The sequence below is a fragment of the Dermochelys coriacea genome, chromosome 12, assembly GCF_009764565.3.
Source record: "Dermochelys coriacea isolate rDerCor1 chromosome 12, rDerCor1.pri.v4, whole genome shotgun sequence".
Classification (NCBI taxonomy): Eukaryota; Metazoa; Chordata; order Testudines; family Dermochelyidae; genus Dermochelys; species Dermochelys coriacea.
This window is the reverse complement of record NC_050079.1, coordinates 39840889-39865344: the sequence shown is the minus strand read 5'-3', so window position 1 is coordinate 39865344 and position 24456 is coordinate 39840889. Positions and strand designations below refer to the sequence as shown.

Below are 24456 nucleotides of genomic sequence, written 5' to 3'. Positions count from 1 at the left end.
GCCTGGATTCCCGGCTAGTAAGAATCTTCTCCTGGAAAATACTAATCCACATGAGCCTCCCACCCCCGAGAGACAGTTCCTCCAAAGTCCCAATTGCAACTCTCCGGAGGAAGGTCACACCCTCTGTGAGGGATGGGAGGAGAGACACAGTAAGAGACAAAGCAGCCTGTAAATATCTGTGAGCGTAAAACTTCCTCCCCTGGAACTGATTTGCTGTTTGATGAAGGCCAGTCCCAGCAGCAATGCCAGTGAACCGATCTCTCTGCATTACAGAGGGTCTCCCTAGGAAAGACCTGTAGTGAGTCTTGAAGCCCAAGATAAAGCTGTCAGAGATTGGTCCCCCTGCAGGAGCCATGTGCTGCAAAGCAGTCGGGGCTGCCCTAATTAGCTGGGCTGGAGCTATTGCTCAGGGTTAGTTTACCAACTATTTGATGGCAGCTTGCAGTGAATCCAGCCAAAGACCTTTTAATGGGCCAAACCTGAGAATTCGTAGCTTCTGTTTGATTCCTTCCGCAGCCTCATTCATCCAGCGTTAGGTTCTGACCCTGGTTTTCTGACATGCAACACTCGCCCTAAGAACAATTGTTGTGTTTATTTATCAAGTGATATATATATATTGTCTATTTTTCTTATATTTCATGAAAAGAGGTAATATATAAGAGTTTTCAGATGTAATTACCCGCAGGGTTCGTCCTGCCATTCTTAGTGTTTGTTATTTTTCTAAACCTCCTCTTGTGCTTGAATTTTGGCCACCTCTCTGTCCCATCCATGTCACATCTGTTCAGCATCTGGACCCTGCCGCTCTACCTCCAACTTGCTTAAAAAACACAGACGACAATTGTATAGAAAGGAAATAACCCCATTTTAAAAGAACTCAATAAGCTTGCCTTCAAACCAAAAGCTCTGGGAGGGGAGAGGTGATTGTGAGGGGAGCCTCTTGCAGAAGTCCAAACTGGAAATCTTTAAAATAGAGTATTTCAGTGGCCAAAAAACCAGTGGGAGCATTCAGCTCCCAGGCAGTAACTCTTGTGGGCAAGAGGATGGCACAAAGAAAAGCAGGCGGCAGCAATAGAGAAAACCACTCTCTGGCTCCCCTGGGTAGGGCTAGAGGATGCATGCGGTTCCAGGCTCTTTCATTGTGAGATGCTCTTGCTAAACTCCTCAGTCAAAGCTTTCTTATGTGTGGGCTTTTCAGGGTCACCGCATCCTCCTGTGTCCTGCTAATCCCTGATTCTCTCTTCTGCCTCCCGTTGCCTGGGAATGTTATTCCCAGTGGAACATACAACAGCTGGGAGAATTAACAGCAACCTCAGCCACGGCCATGTCAGCAGGTTTTAAATCACTGGGGCAAAGCAGCATGGTTAGATTGTGTAGTGTGTGCGTGTGTGTGTGTGTGTGTGTGTACACCTTGCAGTGAGCCAGATTCTGCTCTCAGTGACTTCCCTGCAAGTGCTTTGTCTCCATGGAGTTTGCAGGGATGTCACTAAGAGCAGAATCTAGCCCACTCCACGGCATATCCACCCTGCCTCATGGCAGGGATCCTAGTGCTACAGTGCGGCCCAGATTGTGTAGGAAAAGGAACTTAACCTAGGCCAAAAATCCGGGGAATGCTGACGCTCCTGGGCCCAGGAACTGTCCCCGTGCATATTACTGGGGGGACAGGTGTAGGGAAAAGTGGGATATTTCTCTCTCTCTCCTGGATGGTGGCTCTTTGGGCATCTTTTTGTGAAGTCGCTGGAGATGATCAGAAAAGGAAGGGCCAATGTTTTGCCCTTCCCGCAGCCCGTGCCAGGAGATATTTAACCTGGGTGACCCTCCACACGTGGCAGTTCTGCCTGGGCAGCAGCAGGACTGTGGGGGGTGGGGCACCTGCTGTTTTCCTTCCAGCAGCCATGGAGCAGTGAGAGAGAAACAGGGGATGCGCCCAACCCCAGGCAGGGATGATGGATGGTTTTGTAGCTAAAGAGGGGGTGGGGTCAGAACAACGCCAGGCAGCTCAGCACAAAGGTATCTGGGATCCGGGACAGCCCAAAAGGTGCCATCTCAGGTGGCACCTTGTGTCCTACAATCCCATTGACGTCATTGGGCATGTGGCTTTCTGCAGGATTGGCTCATCATTTGCAATAAATGTGTGTCTCAGCCCGGCATGGCAGTGCATTCGTTCATGTCACCTTCTTGTTTCCATGGGGCAGAGGGAAGCAGGCATGTTTTGCAGGTCACTCCTGAGGATGCTAGGTTCTTTCTTGGTGCTGGAGCTCCAGCCCTACGCTGCACATATGATCAGAGGGTGTAGAGCATGTGCCCGAAGGGCCGAGCAGTTTATTGACACAGGGACAGCGAGATGGGGATTTTGTTTGGCTTTAAGCGTGACTCACTGCGGACCCATTTCCATGGAGGGCTCTTTAACTTGGGCCCATCCCTCAAGTTTCCAAATTGAAATCCAAGCTGAAACCAAAGCAACTCCCATCTGCCCTGCTCCAGCCGGGCAGAGCCGCACCCCAGGGACCTCATGCCAGCGCAGCTCCAGCACACGAGTGTCGGACACAGCCATTGGATTGGCTGGCCAGGGTTCATTGGTGATCCTAGATGTTAGAGTTGAAAGAACTCCCTTAGGATCTGTTCAGATCATGCCAGGGTCCAGGCAAGACTCTTCCACATGGTACATTTACTGGGGCTTTGCTTAGTCCTGTTTTAAATAACCAAGTGACGGGGTTTTGTTCCCTGGTCTGCCACGTCTCACTGCCAGGTTTTCTGGATAGACTGTATTCTCCCTTTCTTAATAGCATCCCATTGCTGCTAGTTACACTCTCTTCTTGCAGCTGAGGTGATTTCTCTCTTGGTGCTTTACCCCCTATCAAATAGATGTGGAGTAGGGCTTGAATCGTATCCCTCCATCCTTCCTCATTGCTTAGCTCTTCTCATCTCTCCTCCTCCATTAATCCTGCCAGCCCCCTACCAATCTTTCTTGCTTGTCTCTGAAGTCCCGGCAGCAAGGTCCTGCTCAGGCACAATCTTTGTAGCGGGAGTCAGGCTGCCTAGCTCCCGCCTCCCGGGTCAGGGGAGCGTGGGACGGGCATAGCGGGGTGAACAGCAAAGCACCAAGTGTGCGTCTCCCTGGGGAGGCAGGTGTTGGGAGCACTTCTCAGGGTGCACCTGCGATCTGCACCAACGGTTCTTAAATGCCAGTTGGTTGGGTCTAAAGGCTTAGATACCCCCAGCCCACACCTAGGGTACTTTGAGTCAGTTACAGCACAGGGGAGTCAGTCCCCCTGAGACTGCCAGAAACAACCTTCCGGTCACACGCTTACCAGCAAACACAGGCAGAAATTACATGGGTGCGATCAATTCTGTAGGAGCAAACCAGAGCCAGTGCTGCTGGGGCAGCTGTCTTGCTCCCGGCCATTCCCCCATTTGAACTCACCATACACTCCTTGTACATGTACACAGACACACACACATTGTACTCCAGTCTTCTCTTCCTCTTTCTTACAATCCTCTTTTTTCTTTATGGACATCCCCACCCAATTTTGTGGCCTTTGTGCTGAGGGTGGGGTGCTTGCCTGAGGTGGGTGGGTATTTCAGCCAGGCTCAGTTTAATTCATGTGTACACTAGTTACAGAAATGAATGGGAGGAGAAGGAGTTTCCTGGGCTGCAATCCCTGCCCCCTGGTAGGAGGGACCCTTCTTCCCATCTCTGAGCTCTGGTGGTTTTATGTGGGGCAAATCTGGGGGAGCCGGAGGGTGTTTATGTTTCTTTTAACAAGCCCATCTCTTGGCTTGTCAATTGCTTTGGAGAACAGCAGCAGGACACCCCTGCTTGGGGTGTCAAAAAAACAGACATAAACACAGCCCAGGGAAAATAAATACAGAGCAAACCCAGGTTCTCAGACTTTCTGCTAAGCCTCTTCAGAGCGGCAGATTCTGGGATCCCGTCCAGATCTGGCGTCTGAGCCTCTGAAAGGCGGCTCTGCAGCAGCAATCCAGGAGAATTTGCTCTGATTACTTACCAAAAACAAACAAACAAAAAACCTACCAGGTGCTCCCAGAATTTCCCCCTTCCTTGCATATTTCCTTGTCCCTAGCCCGGGTGTGAGCCAGCCAGCCAACCGCCTGCAATTCAGGAGAGCCCAAGCTGCTCAGCCCAGCCTGAGTGTAACTTTGCTGAGCCCCAGGAATGGATGTGACCCACTCTCAGTTCTGCTCCTGCTCCCCCATCTCTGAAGTGACTCTGCCGAAAGTCTCGAAAGCCGCTGACATGCCCTGTCAGAAACCAATAACCTGCTCCTGCCAGGCCCATGTGAGTGCCAGTATCAGGGGGCTGGGAGGCGATTGACTCGTAAAACCGTGCAATACTTGAATTAAAGGGGGGTGGGGGAAGGCATCGCTTGTATAGACTGATGAGCGTGCGTGGAAAAAGAGTTTAAAAAGGGGAGAAAATAGAAATCACGCACACCCCTCTTCCACCCCGTTCCCTGCTGTTTGTGGGTTTCCGTGGCCATTCCAGAGACATGACGACATGATAGGAGGTTTTTTGGCATGCTGCCCCCTCCCCGCGCGGTTCCCTGCTTTCTCTAAGTGTACTGTATGTTTGACCTGTGAAAGATGTAAACATTATGATTCAGGTTATGTCTGTTCTTAACTCTGTATCCGTGGAATAAAGACAATTTAATATCACCCAGGGGTATCAGCTGCTGTGATTTGTGTTCTGTTCTGCCCCGGCCCTCCTCCCCCAGTGATTTGCCAAACCAGGAGGCCGAGGGGGGGGAGTTGGGTTCTGTCAGTGTATCTTGGCTGTACCCAGCATAAAGGCCACAATTTTCAAGTGACCAATGATTCTGGTGCCCAGTGTGAGATCCTTTTAAGAGGCCTGGTTTTCAAGCAGCGTTGATCCCCCACCCACTGGTAATCATGACCCTTTAAGATGTTTCAAGATGGGTCTCCAAAATCACTCATTGCTTTTGAAAACCTTGAATCAGAATGGCTCGGCCACTTCCCCTGTTCACAGCGGTGAGGACTGTATCCTGATCAGTGGGACCGGGGTTGGAGGGCCAGCATTCCCTGGAGGGACTCTCTGGTTTTATGGGGACACCAGCAGAACAGGGGAAGCAATTCAGCCGCATGAGCAGAGGGTTTAATAAAGTTCCACCCTTTTAACTTAACCGGCATTCAGCTTTGCTCTTTGCAGATGAAACAAGGCTGGGGCAAGGCCCGTGGTACCAGAGCTGGGCTGAGGACGAGCTCTTGTGAGTGTCTGGGGTTGGGTCAGGCAGGGCTCCAGTTATGCGCACTGGAGTCTGGCTTCAGACCAGCCAGCTCTGACCTCTCCCAAGTCATCCTGCATTTGAAACAGTGACCCGCGTACAAGACTTTGGTCACACCCAAACCAGGCATAGAGGAGACCCTTTCCGGCCCAGCAACCAAACCGCAGGGGCAGCTGCTGGCTTCGATGGGTGAACCCCCCACTGAAATCCCAAAGGGGTCTGGCTTTGCGCCATCCCTAGCTAAGAGCAGGCATATTGCAATGCAGCCCCTACCCCCCGCCAAGCATGCATTCCTATGCTTTGCACGTACGGACAAACTCCCATGTAAGCCCCATCCTCAAACTGCGCCCCCTGGGGCACCTGCTGGTGGGTCCCCAGAGAGCCCAACAGTCAGATGTTGCTGGCACCACCTCTGGATCTCCTTGTTGCCAGCTGCTGCAGCAGATAAAAACATCTGGAAACGAGCAGGGGGCTGCTGCTCCAGGCGGGGGAGGAAAGGAAACAAGAGCCACCAGCTGGAGGGCTGGCACCAGCAAACGGAGGAGGAGTGCAGCTGGGGAAGGGGAATGGGAGCAGGAAGTGGGCCCATTTCAGGGGAGAGGGATTCACCCCTGGACAGGCCAGGACAGGCCGTGTTGGTTCCCCTGAGGAAGGGCTGAGCCGATTGTGAGGGTGTTAGGGATGTGGTGAACCACTGCACTCGCCCCCCCTCCCTGTCCCCAGGCATCCAGGCCAATGCCCCCAGCTCAACCAGCACTACTCACTGCAGAGCAGGGCGGACGGACTTTGTACTGCTCTGCCCCCCGCCAGGGGGCTTGCCACTACTGGGACCTACAGGCCTCATTACTTTGGCTTCAGGTGAATCAAGCCCTGTGTATAGCAGGCTGGTTCCTCCACCGTGGAGGGGCACCCACCTCTGGGGTGAACCGCAGCAGCCTCACTCAATACATCTCAGTCCTGACATGCAGCCCCCCATTGCTTTCCTGTCCTCCTCTCCCCAGTGTTGCCAGTAGAGGGGAGCTTCGCAATGCCATGGACACTAAATGTCTATGTACGAAAACTACTGGAGGTGAGCTTCATTTCAGGGCCAGCAATGTTCTGTGCAGGGCCCAGAGCCGTGCACTGGTGTCAAACACGGGCAGATGCCCTGGCGACTGGCTTGGAAATGCTGGGCTGAAAGGCTCCTTACCAGAGCAGTATTGGCTGTGGGGCTGGGACAGCAGAGTCCAAGGCCCTGTTCCAGCCGTGCACTAAAGCACCAGGTGAGTAATCCCGTTAAACCCAGTGGGGCTGCTCAGATGCTTGAAGTTGACACCTGCTTCCCTGGATTGAGGCCCAAACCAAGGGCATCCCAGACACATACACAAAGCTCTGCCAATGCACGGCCACTCCAGCTGGCAGGGATCCCCATTGCAGCCTCGGGGGCCATGCACATCTCGGTGAGAGCCAGTCTGGATTCAAAGGCAGGCTCCTGGGGAGAGGTAAAATGATTCAGTTCCCTCCACCACCTAAGCCTCCCATCCACAAAAGCCCTGGGCAGAAATGCATCAGTGCACCCTTACAGGGCGGGAAGTAGCAGTGACACTACCTGCAAGCAACTCAGAGGGGAATGCAAAAAGAACAGGAGGACTTGTGGCACCTTAGAGACTAATCAATTTATTTGAGCATAAGCTTTTGTGAGCTACAGCTCACTTCATCGGATGCATGTGAACTGTAGCTCATGAAAGCTTATGCCAAATAAATGTGTTAGTCTCTAAGGTGCCACAGTCCTCCTGTTCTTTTTGCGGATACGGACTAACACGGCTGCTACTCTGAAACCAGAGGGGAATGGGAGCTGTAAAGTGACCACCAATAATAAGGCAGGGGAGGACACTCTTGTGACCAGCTAGCTAGTCACCAGAGGTCTAGAACTCCCAACCTGCTGCTTTGAAGCACAGAAGCTGCTACCCAAGGAGCTGTACTGCCAAGCTAGCTCCCCCAGCAGCTGGAACCTATGCACATGTGAGCTGCTCTGACACCCTCCAGCGGGGAGCTCTGGTGTTCACACCAGCTGGGCTGGGACCCCTCCGCCCCTGGGTGGGTCACCGCTGCCTGCGATTGGCTGCTGATGTATCAAATAGAGAGCTGGCAGGGGCTGCCCCAGGTGCAGCTTCCTCCTGGTCTCCAGATTCCCTACAGTGGGTTGATTTGTTTGTTTGTGAGAAGGGGAGCACTCAAAATGTTTGGCTTCCAAGCAAGGTAAAGGGTGGAGTGGGGTCCCCCTGCTGCAGGAATGGGGTGTCCCCCAGATCTGCCTGTTGTTTTCTGTTCCTCCAGTGCTGGTGACATTGGACTGGTTTGCCCCGGGCACTGGTGAAATCATCCACTTGCCTAATTATAACTTCAGGCCTGTGCTCTGGCAATGCAAAGGGCTATGGTTGCCCCAGCCATGTTTCAGTGACGGCGCCAAACCTGTGGCTTTAGGGGGACCTGGGATGGGTGGGGAACAGTTTGCCCCAAATGGTGAGTCTGAAGCCTTCCAAAAAGCCAAGGCTGCCCTGCCTTTGCTTAGGGGCACACAGATGGCTCACTACTGGCCTGGCCTGGAAAATACATGGCTCCTATCCTGTTCAGAGCTGTTGTACGTGCAAGGTGCTGCAGCATATCTAGTCCCAAGCGCTTAGAACTCAGGAGTGGGTGTCATGAGATGCTCATGAGATTTTAAAAAATAATCAGCATTGGGTTCTCTTTATTTGCCTTCTGGCTCTCCCCAGCTCCCATTGCCCTGCTTTTCTCAGCAGCCGGACTTACTTTAAAAAAATGTAAGTTGCAGTTTTCCTGTAACCCTCACGACTCCAGGAGCTGGGGCTTTAGGCAAAACACCAAGAGTGGCAAGATTCCCGATGAAGCTGCAAGATTATTAGTCGTATTGATGATTTGTGTTCCCATCGTACCTAAGAGCCCGCCTGGGTCATAGACCAGGACCCCAGTATGCCAGGGGCTGGACAAAGAGCTGACAAGCTCAATATAAGAGAAGAGATTTAACAGAGGGAGCCAGACAGACCAAAGGGGGAGCGCAAGGAAACAGTGACTGTCCTGATCAGCACGAGGGGCCGTGCTCTCGGCACACCAGGGCCAAGTTTTGTGTCGGGCCCGTGGCAGAGTAGGGAATTGAGGGAGGATAACGAGGGGGCTTTGTGAATTTGTCTGGGGGGGAGCGTAGGTGAAAACATGGAAAGTGCTTCAGCATCTCAGTGGAACCCGGCGTCTCTAGCTGCTTAAATGTCATTTGAAACCTCTCTTTGTTTCTATCATGGTTCCCATAAAGTGCCCTCTTTCTGGACCCCTCTGCGGCCTGGTGGCAGGACCCACCACCGTCCCTGGCCAGGGTGGATTCATCCTGGGACGTGGCTGAGATGGCAGCTCGGCAGAAGGCTGCGGACGAAGACTCAGACTTGAGCCCGCTGGAGGGGGACAGCGCAGAGGAGCTGGGTGTGCTGGACCCGGTGAGTATGTGTCTAGAGCGCTGAGCCGCAACCACTGATGTCTTTTCAGGGACCTGCCATGGGGCAAGAGGGGAACCCCCCTTCCCCCTGCTTTACAGTGGTGATGCAGGGTGGGGTTCTGCTACACCTTTCCCTCGAGGCTCAGGAGCAGTGTGATTCATTGGTTGGCTGAATGTGATTTTGTGGCACTAATTTCATCCCCTTGATGCTTTATAAAAGCATGGGCTGGTGACTGGGACACTGGACAAGGGAGGACTTGGGACACCTGCGTTTTGGTCCTGGCTGTGGCACTGGCCTGCCTTGGGACCTTGGGCAAGTCACTTGTCACTGCTGCTGCAAAAAAGGGTGTGTTTAACTGAGGTTAGCTAACCACAGTTAGCTAATCGCAGGGAAGACACAACTCTGCTTGAACTCCGATAAGCTGCTCCAGCTGAAGTTTGTGGGGCAGCGCAGCTAACTCCAGTTGAAAAGAGTTGCCATGTCTTCACTGATGTTTTAACCCAAGTCACGAATACACCTGGTTTTGAATTGCCGCTTGCGGTGCAGACATACCCTTTGTCTGTGTCCTTGCTGCAGAGCTTGCTCGGGCCATCAGCGCTCGGTTAGATTGGTCAGGCGTGAGCAGCCAGACTGCAAAGCCCTACCTGAGTTACTGCAGCCTTGCGGATGCTGGGCTCTTCGGGGGGCATCGCTAAGACGTCTGGGGGCACATCCCCTTGTGCTGCTGAGCCGCTCTGCTTCATTCCCAATGAACTGGGAGGGAGCTTGTCATCCTCTGGGCTCAAGGAGGAAGAACTGCGGGAGGGCATTGGAGGATCTCAGCTCAGCAGGTCTAGCCTGTGTCCTCACTGCAAAGTACACTGCCTACCAGGTCAAGTGAAAGCAGCACCCGAGCTCTAGCCTATTGCCCAGCCTGTCCAGCTAGCCCCGGAGGAAAGCACCACTGCACTCGGGTGAGAGAGCGTTGTGTGTGGACGGGAGGGAGGGGGCAGCCCCCGGCTAAGAGCCCAGGCTAACTCCGCAGTGAAGACAGACCCGAGAGTGTAAGCTCTTTAGGATGGGGCTGACAGGCAGACGTGCAGCACCTGGTGCCACTGAGTGCTACTATCAGGCCAGCAATAAACCAGGTTTGTTCCTACTCTTGATAAATATCAAACCCCAGATGACGTCACTCAACAAATGTGAGACTGGGTAGAGCGCTGGCTGGCTGCGGGGAGGGCCACTCCAAAACAAGGACACACTACGCACCTCCTAGGAGGGTGTGAACCAGTGACCAGACTTTGGGGTGGGGGGACATAAATAACCCTGGAAAAGAGACTCAAATGCACAGAAATGTCTTAAAGTTAATAGTAAAATATGATTAAAATGTCCTGGCCCCTAAGTGTCAAAGCTGATAACGTCACGTTCACCCTTCAGGTTGTGCAACTTGAACCATTAGTGCTGGGTACTTGGCTTGGTTTGTGCAACTAAACTGATCTCTTATTTCTCTTTGTAGCCAGTCTTACATTTCCAGGTCTCCTGTGCTATCCCAGTGCTGTTCTCCCCCGCTGTCCCGTGCTTTCTCCCGCAATGCCCCGATGCTCCCTACAAATATTCATCAATGCTGCAGGAAAGGGTTTGCTTCCAAGCAAATGCTACTTTGCGCTGGAACTGGGGGAGAAACAATTCTCTTTATCTTAGATTTGTTTTTCCAAAGCTTAAATATGGAGCTGAAATGTCTCCTTTTTAATTAACAATCTCACCAAGCCCCTTCCCCACCCTGGAATGAGTGCATTGCAATGGGAGGTGAGTGAGCCCAATGCACTCGGGCTGCAGCCTTTATCGGAGGGCTTGGTATGACCACGTCCGGTAGGGTTCTGATAAATAAACCGTAACGCTGCTGCAGAATCCAGGCTCAGAGGCTGCTTCTCCTGGGGGTTCGCTGGACCCAAATGTCATGACCTTTCCAAAGCCTGGGTAAAAATAAGCCGTGCCTCTGCCCTATTAAAAGCATCTGTGCAAATGAGCCCATTTTACAGGTAAAAGCCAGTCCTTTATCTCCCTCCCCCCCTGCAGCAAGATCCCTTTCAACCCATACCTCAGAACTTCTGCTCTATGGCCCCAGTCCCAAGTTTTGGATGCAATTCCCCTGGCAGCATTCCTTGGTGGGGGAGAGGTATGCAGGATTCAGCTGGCTGCACACACACCCCTTTTTCCCCCATGGGAGGGTCCCCATGTTGGGAAAGGCGGCACCTTAAGCGGGCAGACCTGGACCGGTGGTAACTACACATCTTTGCCCACGAGCGGAGCCCAGTGTCTAGAGGGGGAGGATGGCTAAATTCAGGACAAACGTCTCCAGCCTTTCACCCAAGAGTTATGCAGCCCTAGCTCCTTTGAGCACCAGTCATTGGCCTAATGCACTGGGATGGAGGGTGAGACCTCCCCAAACCAACCAGACTGGCCGCTGGTGCCGGGCTGCATTCCGCCACCCATGATGGGCACCTTAGTCAGGCCTAACTGCAGTGTCTGCTCCTGTTATTACCCTCTCCCCTGCAGGGGACTTAGGAGTCCGAGTCAGGATGAGCCAGGAATAGCAAAGCCGCAGCTCCTGCAGTGCAGGGCGTCCCCTGCTGCGTGCATTGCTGGGGCTGGTGGAGCTGAATGCAGGTGAGCAGAGCACTGGCTCAGGCCCTCCTGGTGAGCATGGGGGGTGAAGGGCACCCCCCAGAGATAACCCCCTGATGGGGAAAGTATCCAGACACTTGGAGGCGATTCAATAAACCCCAGAGGAAGCAGAGCTGGGAGACAGCAGCTGCTCCCAGCAGCCTCCCTTGTCTCAGGCCAGCAGCCAGGGTTCATGGGGCAAGGAAGGAGACAGCAGCAGAAGGTGGAACCGGCCTGCTGCTGGGCCCTACCTGCCCCTAGCATCTTGCAGGAGTGCGAGCCTGAGGGGATTCCCACAGGAGCTGCCCATCTCAGGGGGTAGGAGTTGGCCCTTTACTTCTGACACGCACCTGCCATCCTTCCCCAGCTGACCCGACCTTCCCACCCCTGTTCTGCCATGACAGTGGCCCAGGCAGATGGAGTGAGCCAGGCAGTGATGGAGACAGGCTGCGGGGGGGCTGTGTTGCCAGGGCTTCCAGTGATTACTGGCAGAGGAGCAGGGTTGCCTAGTGGTTAGGACATCCCCAGGGCTGCTCCCTGCTCTGTAGCTCCATTTCCCCACCTGCAAAGTGGGGGTAATTCTTCCCTGGCTTTATTAATGGAGTTTTGTATGTTGCTCAGAGATCCCAGGATGAAGCCTGGCTCTGGGAGATGCCATCTCTGGCCTCCATCCCGAAGGAGTGGGGTGTGTGGGTGTGGGGGAGTGTGTGTGTGTGTGTGTGTGTGTGTGTGTGTGTGATGGTCGCCCTCGGGACCACATCGTGCCAGGCACTGCAAAGACACCCCCCCCATGAGATAGGCCCTGACCTGTAGAGCTGACGCTGAGCAGACAAGACGGATGCCGGGTGGGAGGAAATGGGATTTGCCCCTGGGGTCTCTTTGCACTGGGTTCTCACGTGCTCAGCCTCTTGGGTTTCGTGCTCAGGAACTAGAAGCCATCAAGGCCAAAGTCCGTGAGATGGAGGAGGAGGATGAGCGGCTCAAGGAGCTGCAGGCTGAGGCCAAGAACCACCTCATCCTGAGATCGCAGGCAGGTACGGAGCTGCCGCTCCCCGGGGCAGGGTTGGCTCCCAAGGGGAGGTGTTAAGCTGAGGGTTGGAGTTACACCTGGGAGGAACATGGGACAGGATTTCCTACCACAGGGCGAAATGCTGCCATGGTTGAGACCTCAAGGGACAGCCAGTGCCACGTCCCCATTAGCCAAGGGGTGGGGGAGGATAGTGACAGTGTCAAAGGCTCCCCGGCCTAGTCTGCCTCCGAAGGCACAATTGTCAGGGAGGCAGTGGGAGAATGGAGGGTCTCCGCTGTGTGAGAGTGGATGGAGGACCCCTATGCATGGCTTAGGACACTGAGCATGGGCCTCAGAGTGAGGGCTTATGGATTCTGTCCCCAGTTCTGCAACTGAATCTGCCCTGAGCCTGGCCTTGGGCAAGTCACTTAACCTCAGTCAGTGATGGATACAGCTTTCATCCCTGGGGTGTTGAGGCTTGGGGAGTGAGTGCAGAGTTCTTTGAAAGTGCTGTTGGTGCCAGAGCTGCTGGCTTGGTACAAGCACCTGGAGCTTTCCAGAGTTGAAGTTCTATCATCTGGCCATTCCTGCTATGCCAGGTCAGCTCTAGGGGCACGAACCAGCTCCTGGGGCTAGGGAGATCCTTCCCCCAGGGCTGGCTGTTTTAATGGGGGAGGGGAGGGGGTCTAGCGCCTCTCTCCAAAGCTCAGGCCACTCCAAGAGGCAGGCTAGATGGGTTACAGGTCTGAGCCTGTATGGCAGGTCCTTGTAAAATACCCCTCACCCCCCTGTACCTTCCACCCTCTGCAGGGGGCCTTACTGCCTCTCTGGTGGTGACATGCTCTAAGGACACAATGTGGCATGTTTGGGGTAATGCTTCCCCTTCCCAAAGGGGGACAGACCTCAAATGAGGAAGAGAATAAACACAGAGGGCTGCAGGACTGGTTCCCTCAACAAAGGCTTGGGCCTAGCAGGGCATCAACACACTCAGCTCTCACCTCTGGAGATCATGGTTCAGATATGACTGTCACATGTGAAATGAGTTCGGTGGCCTCTGCCTAGTTTGTCCGTAACACCCACTGCATGGCTTGTCATGACTAGAGAGGCCCTGGAGTGGAACAGGGGGAGGTGGTCTTTGGATTGGGATTGAGGCACGTTGGCAGATTTGAGGATTGGGGGTGCTCAGGACAGAAATGACAGGGGGTGATACATGGAGGAAGCATGTCCTGAGAATAAATAGACACCTTGTTTTTCATCTTTGAGGAGACCTCTTGCTCCGAAGGGCTGAGGGGCGAGTAATTCAGTCTCTAGGGCTGTCAGGGTTGCCCTCCCATCAGCACCAACCTCCCTTGGCCAGAAACCCCACTGCCCCCCCCGGTCGCTCTCTTTCTGCACAGCACTGTCAAAGGAATCCTTGCCTCTGCAGGTATTCCTGTTCCTAGGACCACAGAGGAGAAAATTGAGGCTGATCAGAGATCCATCTACGTGGGCAATGTAAGTGGGAGAAGTCGAAAACCACAATGAGACCCCCCTCTTCGGTGATGTTCCCAGGGCAGAAAGCTCAGTAGAGCTGCTGCTCCTTGTGCTAATGGGCTGGGGGTGGGATGTGTCGTAAGACTCTCTCTCTCTGCCCTCCCCCGAGGAGCACAGAGGGATGAATGACTCATTACCTGATGTGCTTCGCATCTCTTCCTATGAGGGGAAAGGGTGGGAACCGCTGTCTTGAACTTATTTCAAACTTATCTGCTTGGTAATTTCCACCATTAACCCTGGGTCTGGGGCTCTTGTGGATATTCAAAAACACAAGTGGCTTTGTTTGGATTAGCTAGGCCACACGGTATTGTTTCTGTTCCCTGATCGGATGGTCATGGCTTAGCTTCAGGTTTCCAAGTGGAATGTCTGATTCTTTCTGGCTGAGCGTCACCCTGGTGCAGTGAGTGGCCAGCCCAAGGCTCAGGAGCTGCTGCGGTGCTAGGGGTCTACATGATGCCTTGTGAGCCAGTGTCACCCCTGTGCCAGCGAGCATCTTGCTGAGAATCCTTGGGGAGGACAAGGCCAAAGCTGATGAATGCAGCCTGAGCCGATTCACTTCTTGATTGGTGCAAACTTTCACAGGAAGGGTTCTGGGGCTGGCTGGCAGGGCATGTGCCCTTGGTGGCATCTGAATGGAATGGGGATGTCTTTGCAGGTGGACTATGGTGGAACAGCGGAAGAGCTGGAGTCCCATTTCAATAGCTGTGGGCAGATCAACCGGGTGACCATCCTCTGTGATAAATTCTCCGGACATCCCAAAGGGTCAGTGCTGTGCTCTAGAGACCCTTGGATTGTGGCAGTTTGGGGTGGGATGGGGAATATGTTCTGAGAACACAACACATGATCCTCATATCTTTGCTCTAGAAATTCCTTTCCCTGAGCCCCATTAGCTAGGGAGGTGGCCACTCCTATTTCTTCTCCGGTCTTTAGCTGGGATCATCAAATCCCTGCAGAAACCTCAGCTCTCTCTGACTTCCAGCATCTGCAGGGAAACCAGCTGCAGGACCAGCATTGCTTTGGGTTAGGTTTTCAGGTTTGTTTCATTGTCCTCTTCTGCTATTGCTGCCCACCCTGGGTGCAGAGAGCTCTTCTGCAGACCTGACATGTCTGGCTTTGGAGGTTACGTCCGAAGTCCAGTGCTTTACTCCTTCCTCTTACAGATGTTTGAAACCCTGTCTGGAAACTTGTCAATGTCGTTTCTGTCTCTGCCGATGCACTTGTTCCATCTGGCACAAGCTGGGATGAAAGGCGCTGCAGAGAACGTGTCTGAACTTTCGATACTTTGCTGATGTAATGAATGGTGTCAGCACAGCTCTGGCAATTGGGCTCTTAACACAAGCTTCCTCTGTTGGATTGGCAGCAGCACTGCACAAAATGCCATGTGTCCTAAATATATAACCCGGGGAGGCTGGGTATTTTTAAGTGACCGTTTAAAAATATATATATAATATTTTGCGCAAAATGAGGCACGTGTCCATTCTGTCTCATACACCTGTTCAGATTTAGCATAAGCAAGGTCACAATAGGTGCGATTGTGCATATTCTGTACAAGGGTGCGGGTCTGTGTGATTTCATGAGTACACTCCAATGAGGAACAAAGTAATTAAATGGGACATTGCGTAAGATCCATCATATTCCAGGCCAGGTAATGGTTTAATGCACTCAGTATTGTCTCAGTCCATAGCCCACTGCCCTCAGGAGGGGAGATGAGCTTTTCTGACAGCCTCTCCAGCTAGTTCTTCATACATACTCCAGCACTGTCAGCAGAATAACTGTTAGCCACCTACATGTAAACACCCCCCTCTATAACACAGAGGTGTGTATTTTTATTTCTATAACTAACTTGGCTGCTGCTTCTCTCCTCTTGCATAGCGGAGTCATGAGCTGCATTCTAGAGAGTCCGGATTTATTCTGAACGTGCTGGCAACGTGCTCGGTGCTATGGGACACCCACAAAGTTGGTCTCTGCCCTGGATAGCCTGCAAGTGAAGGCCCTAGTCCTGCACCGGGAACGTGTGGGTGGAATTCACTGCCCGTGCAGATCCCCATTGACTTCAGTGGGGCTCTGTGCAGACCCAGCAGACCAGCCAAGTGCCATCAGTTGCAGTATCAGAGTCTAAGACTGCCAGGGATTCAGAGTTATAGCATGATTTCCTTGGTCATTGAAGCAGGAGAATTTCCCTTGATTCAAAATCCCCTGGGAAGCTTAGCTCCATGTGCTTTTCCTAGCTCTAACCATGTTATAAACTTCTGCTGCAGGCCCAGTCCCCGTCGCAACCTGGACTCAATAGCATCTGTTTAGCGAGAGCTGCACTTAAATGCAAGGTGCGAGCTCGATTTCAGATTGGTGCACGGGGCTGTATGCTGCCTAGCCGGGTTGTCTAGAGCATGGCTTACCAGGTGGTGAGAGAGATTCCAGCCCAGGGAAAGAGCGCTGGCAACTGTCGTGCTCTAAACATTGTTTAATGGTTGATTGCACCTCCTGAATAATTTGAAGCGATGGTGATAGGTATCGCTACTGTGCCAGCCATGGTGCAGCAGGGTCTCGTGTGGTCTGCTACCCTCCGCTCTCTCACTGCTGTTTGGAGAGGTGCCTAGTCAGTTATCTGAAGGAAAAGCCTTTAGAGTGGCAGGACAGACTCCCCATGCTGAGCAGCAGACTGCGATGTTACCTGGCCACCTGCGGGGGCTACCCTGTTGTGACCTCCCCGAGCAGATGCTGCAGTGCAAAGGGGACACTGTCTTCCTTTCCCTTTCCAGGTATGCATACATTGAGTTTGAAGACAAGAGCTCTGTGAAGGCAGCGGTGGAGCTGGACGAGAGCATGTTCAGAGGCCGGGTCATCAAGGTAAGGACACTGGGTCCGACGGGTGCGAGGCAGGAGTGACTAGTGCCATGAACCTAGGGAGGGATTCGCCTTCCTGCCAAACGCAATTTGCTTCCCGGGGGTCTTTACCTGGCCCACAGGCTGGGCAAGAGATGAATCATTGGGCTACAGCTGTTTGTACTTGGTTCGGGTGGCTCTGGGTCATGAAAAGGAGGCCTCCCAGTGCTGAGTCTATGTCTCCAGGTCTCCCAGGATGCAGGCCTGAGTCAGGGTATGAGCTGCTCCTGCCTGGCTCCAGCTTCTTTGCTGTGGGTTTCATTGGTTTTGCCTCTTGCCTCCCTCCTTGGAGATGCTGCCCCGTCTGGTGATAGGCCTTGCCCTCTGGTGACAAGGGGCCAGCTTCACTCCAGGAGGGCCATTCAGTGCCAGGGAGGGCCTGGGAAATGTAGCACTCATGGCCACCTTCAAACCCTGTTCCCTGCCATACCAGACTGGGAAGCTGCTGCTGTCTGTTCACCAAGACCCCAGGATATGCTGTCTCTGATTCGAGCGGGAGACGTGCAGTTTGCGAGGGAAGTGACAGGGAGTTTGCGAGGGAAGACAAAGCCCTGGCTGGGATGATTTAGTTGGGGATTGGTCCTGCTTTGAGCAGGGGGTTGGACTGGATGACCTCCTGAGGTCCCTTCCAACCCTGATATTCTATGATTCTAAATATTGGGGCAGGTAGGGTCCTAGCCACTCTTTGATCTTTGACTTGTCTCAGGTGCTGCCCAAGCGGACCAACATGCCAGGTATCAGCACAACTGACCGTGGGGGCTCCAGGGGCCGTTTTCCAAGCAGGGGGGGCCTGCCTCAAAGGGCAAATGTCTATGGAGCGCTGAGATCAAGACCCCGAGGGAGAGTGTACAGGTGAGCGGTAACGTTCCCTGCTGACAGGAGGTCGGCAGTAGAATGGAGAATCCCATGTGCTCTCCTGCCCGGCAGGGGTTTGGTGTGGGATGTCTCCAGGCCTGTCGCTGTGCTAGCAAAATCAGCTTTGCAATTGGCATGAGGAGGACATTTTCCCTGGTCACTAGGTGTCTCAAGCATAGGCTGTCCCTATCAGACCAGCTGCTAGGTGGTCAGCACTCCAGAAGCTCTGGGAGGCTGGGAATATCACAAAGCACTCACCTAGCCCTTTCCATGGCTAAGGCCTGGGACAAACACCAGCAGAGCCCTTACACCAGCCAGGGCGTGGGGAATAGAAGGTGGGAGTATTTATCCCTTTTTTCCAAAAGGAGCAAACCCAGGTGGTGACACCTGCCCCAAAGCTGCACACTCCCTGTATCTGCACTAGACTCTTCTCTGAGCTTTCCTCCATGGCTACCTGCAGTGCCATGAACAGTGTGAGTGCTACCTTAGACTGGTTGCGGGCACTTCAGTCTCCAGGCGGCCTGCCTGGCCCTGCTTGGAACAGATCTAGGTGATGTAGGAGTGAAAACGAGGCCCAGGTAACTGCCAGCTATGCAAGTGCTCCCCTCGCTCGGTGGGAAAACTTGGGAGAGAAAGGTGTAGCAAAACCAAGGCCATTGAATCAGCCTGCAGTGCCATGCTTACTCCCTTAGCCCACGCTGCCTCTCTATTGTAATGAGCTCTTTGTTTTAATGGCTGGCTGCTGCCCGTGTTTGTTCTGCGGTAATCCCTTTCCTTGGTTCAGGGTGGGTTTCCACTCTGATTTCGAAGTCGCTCCAATTGTCAATCCATGTAAGCTGTCCCATTTAGAAGAGGAGGCAGGGATGTGCAAGAATACAGACAGGACTTGCTAGGGGCAGGGGGTTAATCAACACGAGCCTTGATACTTCTGGCTCCCCCCAGTAAAACCAGAGTAGTGTTCCCCATGGGGTCAGAGATGGGGTCGGGGGGGGGGGCATGTTCCTGCAGCAATCTTCTCCTAAGGGCTTGAGTATGTTACTTCAGACAGAAGCCTGCACTAGAAGCATATTCCTCTCCTGGTCCCACGGGCAGTCACATGCTGTTAACATCACCCATGTGTCCACATAGCAAGCGGGAGGCCTGGAGCCGCGCACAGATGTGAATACGGGCACCCTGGCAGGGTCTGCGGGCTGCAGCTCTCCTGCAATTGAAAGGGACAGAAATGAGCAGTGACTCTTGCGGGAGATGGCTGCCCAGGGCGTGCAGTACCTGTGGATGTCCTTCCACCTTAGTGACCCAAGAATGGCTGGCTTCAAGGCACACTGAGATGAGCGCTGGGACTGATTCTCCAGCATGAAAGTGCTCCCATTGCTAGCTACGGCTTGCTCAGCTTTATAGCCTCACTGTGGATAGTTGGGTTTATTCCTGTGGCATAGGGAATTTCTCTTGGCCCTGCCATGCTGTTGGCGAAAGCAGGCAGCATGGGCTAGTTGTGTGCAGCCCTAGGAATTGGCTACTCCTGGGTTCTACTCCTGGCTCTGCCACTGACCTGGCAGGTCACCTCCCCATCTGTGCCTCAGTCTCCTGGTGGGGTTGTGCTAACGAAATGCTTGCACAGCACTTTGAAGACACAGGGTGCTAGATAATGGTTCTGTGGGCAGGCCTGCGCCCTGCAGTTTGAAATTTTAGTACATTCCGCTCACTCCAGCATCCTTCCAGCCCAGCCCAGGAGTGCATGGGGGCTCCCTTCAGAGCCACTCACCGCTGCCTCGAAAATGGATGGTGAGCCTATGGAGGCCCATGTGCCCCACTGATGAGAAACCAGCAGTCGACCGAGTCAGTCTCGTGTGGTGCCATCACCGGGCGGAACAGGCTATAACACTGTGAGTTGAAGCAGCTTGGGAGCAAGGAGACAAGAGCTCTCTCTGGGCTATATTGAGGACCAGGAATGCTGCTCGTTCATCTGTGTGAGGCCTAGGGCAGCCGGGCCATCTCGAACGGCAGGTCTCTCCCACGCTGAAGAGCAGACACAGTTTTGATTCGGTAACTGACTAAATCGCTGACCTAAGACCGTTGCCTGAGCCGGCCTGTGCTTTCTGATACTGCTTTTGTTCTTGTCTAGGGGTCGTGGCAGGTTATCGCCGTGGTACTCTCCCTACTAGGCCGAAGGATGGGATGACGCTGGAGACTCCAACAGGGCTGGATTTAAAAGTGGGGGATGGGAGAGGGGTTTAAAGAGAATCTACCTGGCAAAGAGAAGTGTGGACGATTTTAATATTTTTGCCTGGATGGAAAGGTGCACTTGCATGTTGCGCAGTTAAAGGGGTGAGTTGTTATGAGGGAGAATGGAGCCAGGCTATCCCTAGCACAGCTGGGTGCCCACCCCATTCAATGCCAGAGCCACGCTGGCACTTTCCAGGAGCCAGAGGCTTTCCCCGTGTTTGGTTACAATGTCAAATCCTTCTTGCTGAACCCAATATTTTCCAAGCTAGAAAGAACTGATCTCTGGGCATACACTGATCGCTCTTCACAGTGAATAGGAACAGAGTTCACCAGATCGGCTTTGTCCTTATTCTATAGAAACTGGAGGACAGGGCTTCATTTTAGGACTCCATATAAGTCAGATTTGGCACTCTGGCACTTTTGCTATAGACACTGCTCTAGCAGGGATGTGGGTGGGAGCTTCTGGAGGACTGTGCAGAGCATTCAGACGGGGCTATGTTGGAGCGACGGGGATAGAGGAGAGCATGGGAAAACAATCCCTCTAGCAAAAGTGAGCTACAGGATGTTCTGTTTCCAAAACAGTCAGCTGTGGACCGGCTTGAAGTACAGCTGTCAGGAGCATGTCTCTGCTCCACCCGCTGCTGCCACCGTGCGAGAAGGTCCAAACCCCTCCTGCTGCCAGACTAGAGAAACAGATGCCTCCACTTTGTTCTCTGTGACTCACTTCTTCAGCTTGTACTGTGGATCATGGATGCTGACTTTTCTTTAGTAAAGGCAGGTCCTCAAGACCCTCCAAGGAAAGTAGGATCTCTTCTACCCTCTAGAAGAGTGGGGGTAAGATTCTGGGACACCACTTAGATTCAGATCTGGCCTTATTTTTTTTTTAACTTAACTGTAAAAACCTCATTAGGGTCTTAGATAAATTTTGCAGGGGAAATACAAACCTTTTCCGTTGAATTAAAATAACTCATTAGGACTTTGTCCCCCTAAGTGTGTGGTCCTGATTCTGCTCCTGGGTAGAGGAGTGAGCATAACTCTGTGTTTTGGCTCTCAATGTGCTCCTACTCTTCTGTATCTAAGAGCAGAATTCAGCCCTGTAAATCTCCTGGAAGAAAAGGCACCCCTAACCTGGTTCTCTTTAAACATTAGTGTGTTTTCTTTAATGTCTGGGGTTACACAAGACCTGACTACCTGCAAACTCTTTCTCTCTCCCCATCTTGTTCTGTAGCTGTGATGCAAGTCCAGGCACTCACTGTTTCACTTCTGATGGCCAGAGTTTGAATCCAATCTCTAGTGACAAGTGTGAGTTTTGTGGGTCTAAGCTTAGGCTCTATTTCTTCCTCTCCCACTGACCACAGTTTGGAGGTCAGTGCTTGAAGACCTAGGCTGAAATAGCAGGGGTTATTGCCAATCAAGGTGGAAGTGCATAGAGGGGGTTTTGTGTGGGAAATCCTACACAGCACCTGTCTGCATTGTACGGTCCAAGCCACTGCAATTCATCTCACTTTCATGAGCTCTAAACTTGCTCCTATTTTTAAAGGGAAATGTTTTTGGTTAAAAAAGAAAAACATGGTTAAAAAAATCCCATGAACAATGTTACTGTATAAAGTTATACATTTAAATACATTTTATTAGAATTCCAGCACTAACCGGTCAGGATCTTTAGTCAGGATTCCCTTTTCTCCAGCTACAACTGATGCAATTACTAACCCTTAAAGCAGCTTTCTGGACAGTTGAAGGGACGCTGTCAGGATAAGAAACCTATTTTAGAAACAGATTTTCCTCCCTGTTAACACCTTGGATCATTGAATTTCAAAAATCTAACTCTTCTCACGTGTTTACTATTTGCACTTTATCTAGAATGGAGCATAGAGAGACTGGACTGGTTCAGGAGAACCAGAAAGTGAAGCAACAAAATTTGGGTTGCAAATTTTAAAGGGGCAATCCAAACCTTTCCCATTGGATTAAAAAAAAGTCATTTCTGTTGGTAGATCTTGTAAACCCTAGAACTCCTTTTTTACAAAACCTATTTTTTGGGTCTAAAGTACCTGGCAGTGACCTGTTAACGACCGTTGTTGAAAAGGAAACACTGAATGCTGGTCTTGGCAAGTGGAAAGATTGAACTCACCTTTTTAAGTGTAAAAGTTTATCAAAATAGTCACATACAGGTGTGACTTGTTTGGGTGGGAGGGGAGCTGGGGAATGGGAGAGTGAAGTGTTTGACACTTGTTATTACTGATGAAATGCATTGATTGAGCTGAGCAGATTTCTCTGATCAAGTTCTGTTTGTGAGAAGGTACTCTTTAATTGTCATATCTTTTAAAAAAAAAAATAATAAATGATCCTGCTGTCTAAAAAAGTTTCTTCCAAAATGAAAGTGCAGAAAAAACAGCAGACCTGTCTTTGCAATCAGCTAGTTGCCTTTAGAAGGCTCTTAGACCACAGAAAGAAAATCACACCTACTGCAACAAGAAAATGTTTATTAGAGAACACCATAATATAGGTCCATATCCACTGACGCGATGAATTTGGCCCATAGTCAGGAGCCAAGTGAATTTCCAGTGGTTGGAGTAAGCGAGGTCTTCCAGGTTAGCATGTGTTAGGAGAAGGTGAAAGGGCTCGCTCTTCATTTGCTGCAGCGCTGTCCTGGAAAGCTAATTGTTACTTGTAGTTAAACCATTGTTGGACCTTTCTCAAACAAGGGACCTACAGGTTTTCCTGGCTTTCCAAGCAGAGCTATTCTCTCTGATTGGCAGAGACATAGTCAGGATGCCTCAAATTCAGTAAGACCACAAGAATGGCATGCAAGCTAGCATTTGAAACCCTTCCAAATGTCATTTATCATTCTCTGCTATTTCGCAGTGATTTAACTAGAGGGTTTGTTTTTGAACAGTTTGTCCCTTCTCAGATATGCAGGTCACATGCACCCTGGTGTTCAGTAGACTTATACCAGGGACAAGTGTGGCAAATATCAAACATCTGTGCTTCCTGTCTCCCTTCTACCTCTCCTCAGTGAGGATTGGCTCCTCTGAAGTCAGAGAAGGAAAACCTCTATTAGCTCACATCTTCCCCATCCCCTGAGGATCAATGCAGGATTGTCCCTGCAGCATGTGTAATGATTTTATGGCAGATACAGAGCTGGATGCCTTAGGAAGTGCTTGGAGTATGGAAAAGATAGAGAAACCCAGGAATTTCTCCACTTTCCAAGGAATGAGAGAAGATTTGGAAAACCAGCCAGGTGTTGATGCAGAGTTTTCAGGAGAAGTTTAGACTAGACTATACATCCTGTGCAGCACTGGTGTTCACTCTGTGTTTCCTTGAGTCACTGCCTCCTGGACTCTCGAGATTTGAATTTCTCTTGCTGTGATCACAGAAGCACTCTGTGTTGCCAGACAGCTTGGAGAGCAGTGAGCATATGGCTAGGAGCGACCAGAGCCTCTTTCCTTCCAAGAAGCCAAGAGAAGAAATAGTGGAGTGGAAAAGAAGAGGCTCCTGCCTTCTCCCAACATTCAGAAAGGGGAAGGGAGAGGAGGCTCCAGCAGCCCTAGTGAGGAGGAGGTTAGAAAGGACGACTTGTTCTTGAAGGAAATGTCCTGACATCTTGGCAGCATTTGCCATGAGGGATGATCAGTACATGATGCTGCTGCTGTAATGTCGCTACACAACACATCAGAAAAATGGATGTTGATACGTTGGAGGGGGTTTGTAGAAGAGCCACAAAAATGATTAAAGGATTAGAAAACATGCTTTATAGTGACAGACTCGAGGAGCTCCATCTATTTAGCTTAACAAAGAGATGGTTAAGGGATGACTTGATTACAGTCTATAGTTACCTACAGGGGGAACAAATATTTAATAATGGGTTCTTCAATCTATCACAGAAAGGTGTAACGCCATCCCATGGCTGGAAGTTGAAGCTAGGCAACTTCAGACTGGAAATAAGGTATAAATTTTTAACAGTGAGTAATTAACCATTGGAACAACATACCAAGGGTTGTGATGGATTCTCCATAACTGACTCTCTTTTTAAATCAAGATGGGGTTTTTCTAAAAGATCTGCTCTAGGCATTATTTTGGGGGAAGTCCTATGGCCTGGGGTATACAGGAGGTCAGACTGGATGATCACAATGGTCCCTTCTGGCCTTGGAATCTTTGAATCTAGAATCCGTTATAACAAGGGCAACCTATCCATGTTGTATTCTAAGGGTTGTTACATTGGCATGGTATGAGCACTTGTGCTAGATCCCCTGAATTTACTACTACCATCCAGCCTCAGGAGTGGTCTCCCATCTAGTGTACCTGTACTGGTAAGCCTGTTCCATTAATGGCTTGCAAAACCTTGCATCCTGTAGGTAGGATATGCCTTGTTGAGATAGGTACAGTCCTTTGTTTTGATGCATATACCTGTTTCTGATCTGATTTCCATTTAAGAATTCACCTTAATTTGTTCAAATGCCTACTGCCTTTGGCAGGTCTGTATTTTTACTTCAACCTTTCACCTATTCTGAGGGAAGAAAACAGGAGACTAATGGATGTTAGATAGGTATTAGTGGGGTTAGTGTGC

General features: G+C 51.5%; 1 protein-coding gene across 3 annotated transcripts; it reads left to right on the top strand.

The window, feature by feature from the left end:
- Positions 1–7312: 7312 nt before the first annotated feature.
- On the top strand, positions 7313–22251 carry PABPN1L (PABPN1 like, cytoplasmic). Of its 3 annotated transcripts, none has more exons than XM_038368159.2 (8): positions 7313–7499; positions 8569–8746; positions 12315–12423; positions 13825–13892; positions 14587–14693; positions 16691–16778; positions 17521–17666; positions 19792–22251. In XM_038368159.2, the coding sequence occupies exons 1-8, from the start codon at positions 7369–7371 to the stop codon at positions 19829–19831; spliced, it is 867 nt and encodes a 288-aa protein (XP_038224087.2). In that variant the 5' UTR covers positions 7313–7368; the 3' UTR covers positions 19832–22251. The 3 variants fall into 3 exon arrangements, with proteins under 3 accessions (XP_038224087.2, XP_038224086.1, XP_038224085.1); XM_038368158.1 differs by having other exon boundaries at positions 7409–7499; positions 19389–22251; XM_038368157.1 differs by having other exon boundaries at positions 7409–7499; positions 19378–22251.
- Positions 22252–24456: the final 2205 nt, after the last annotated feature.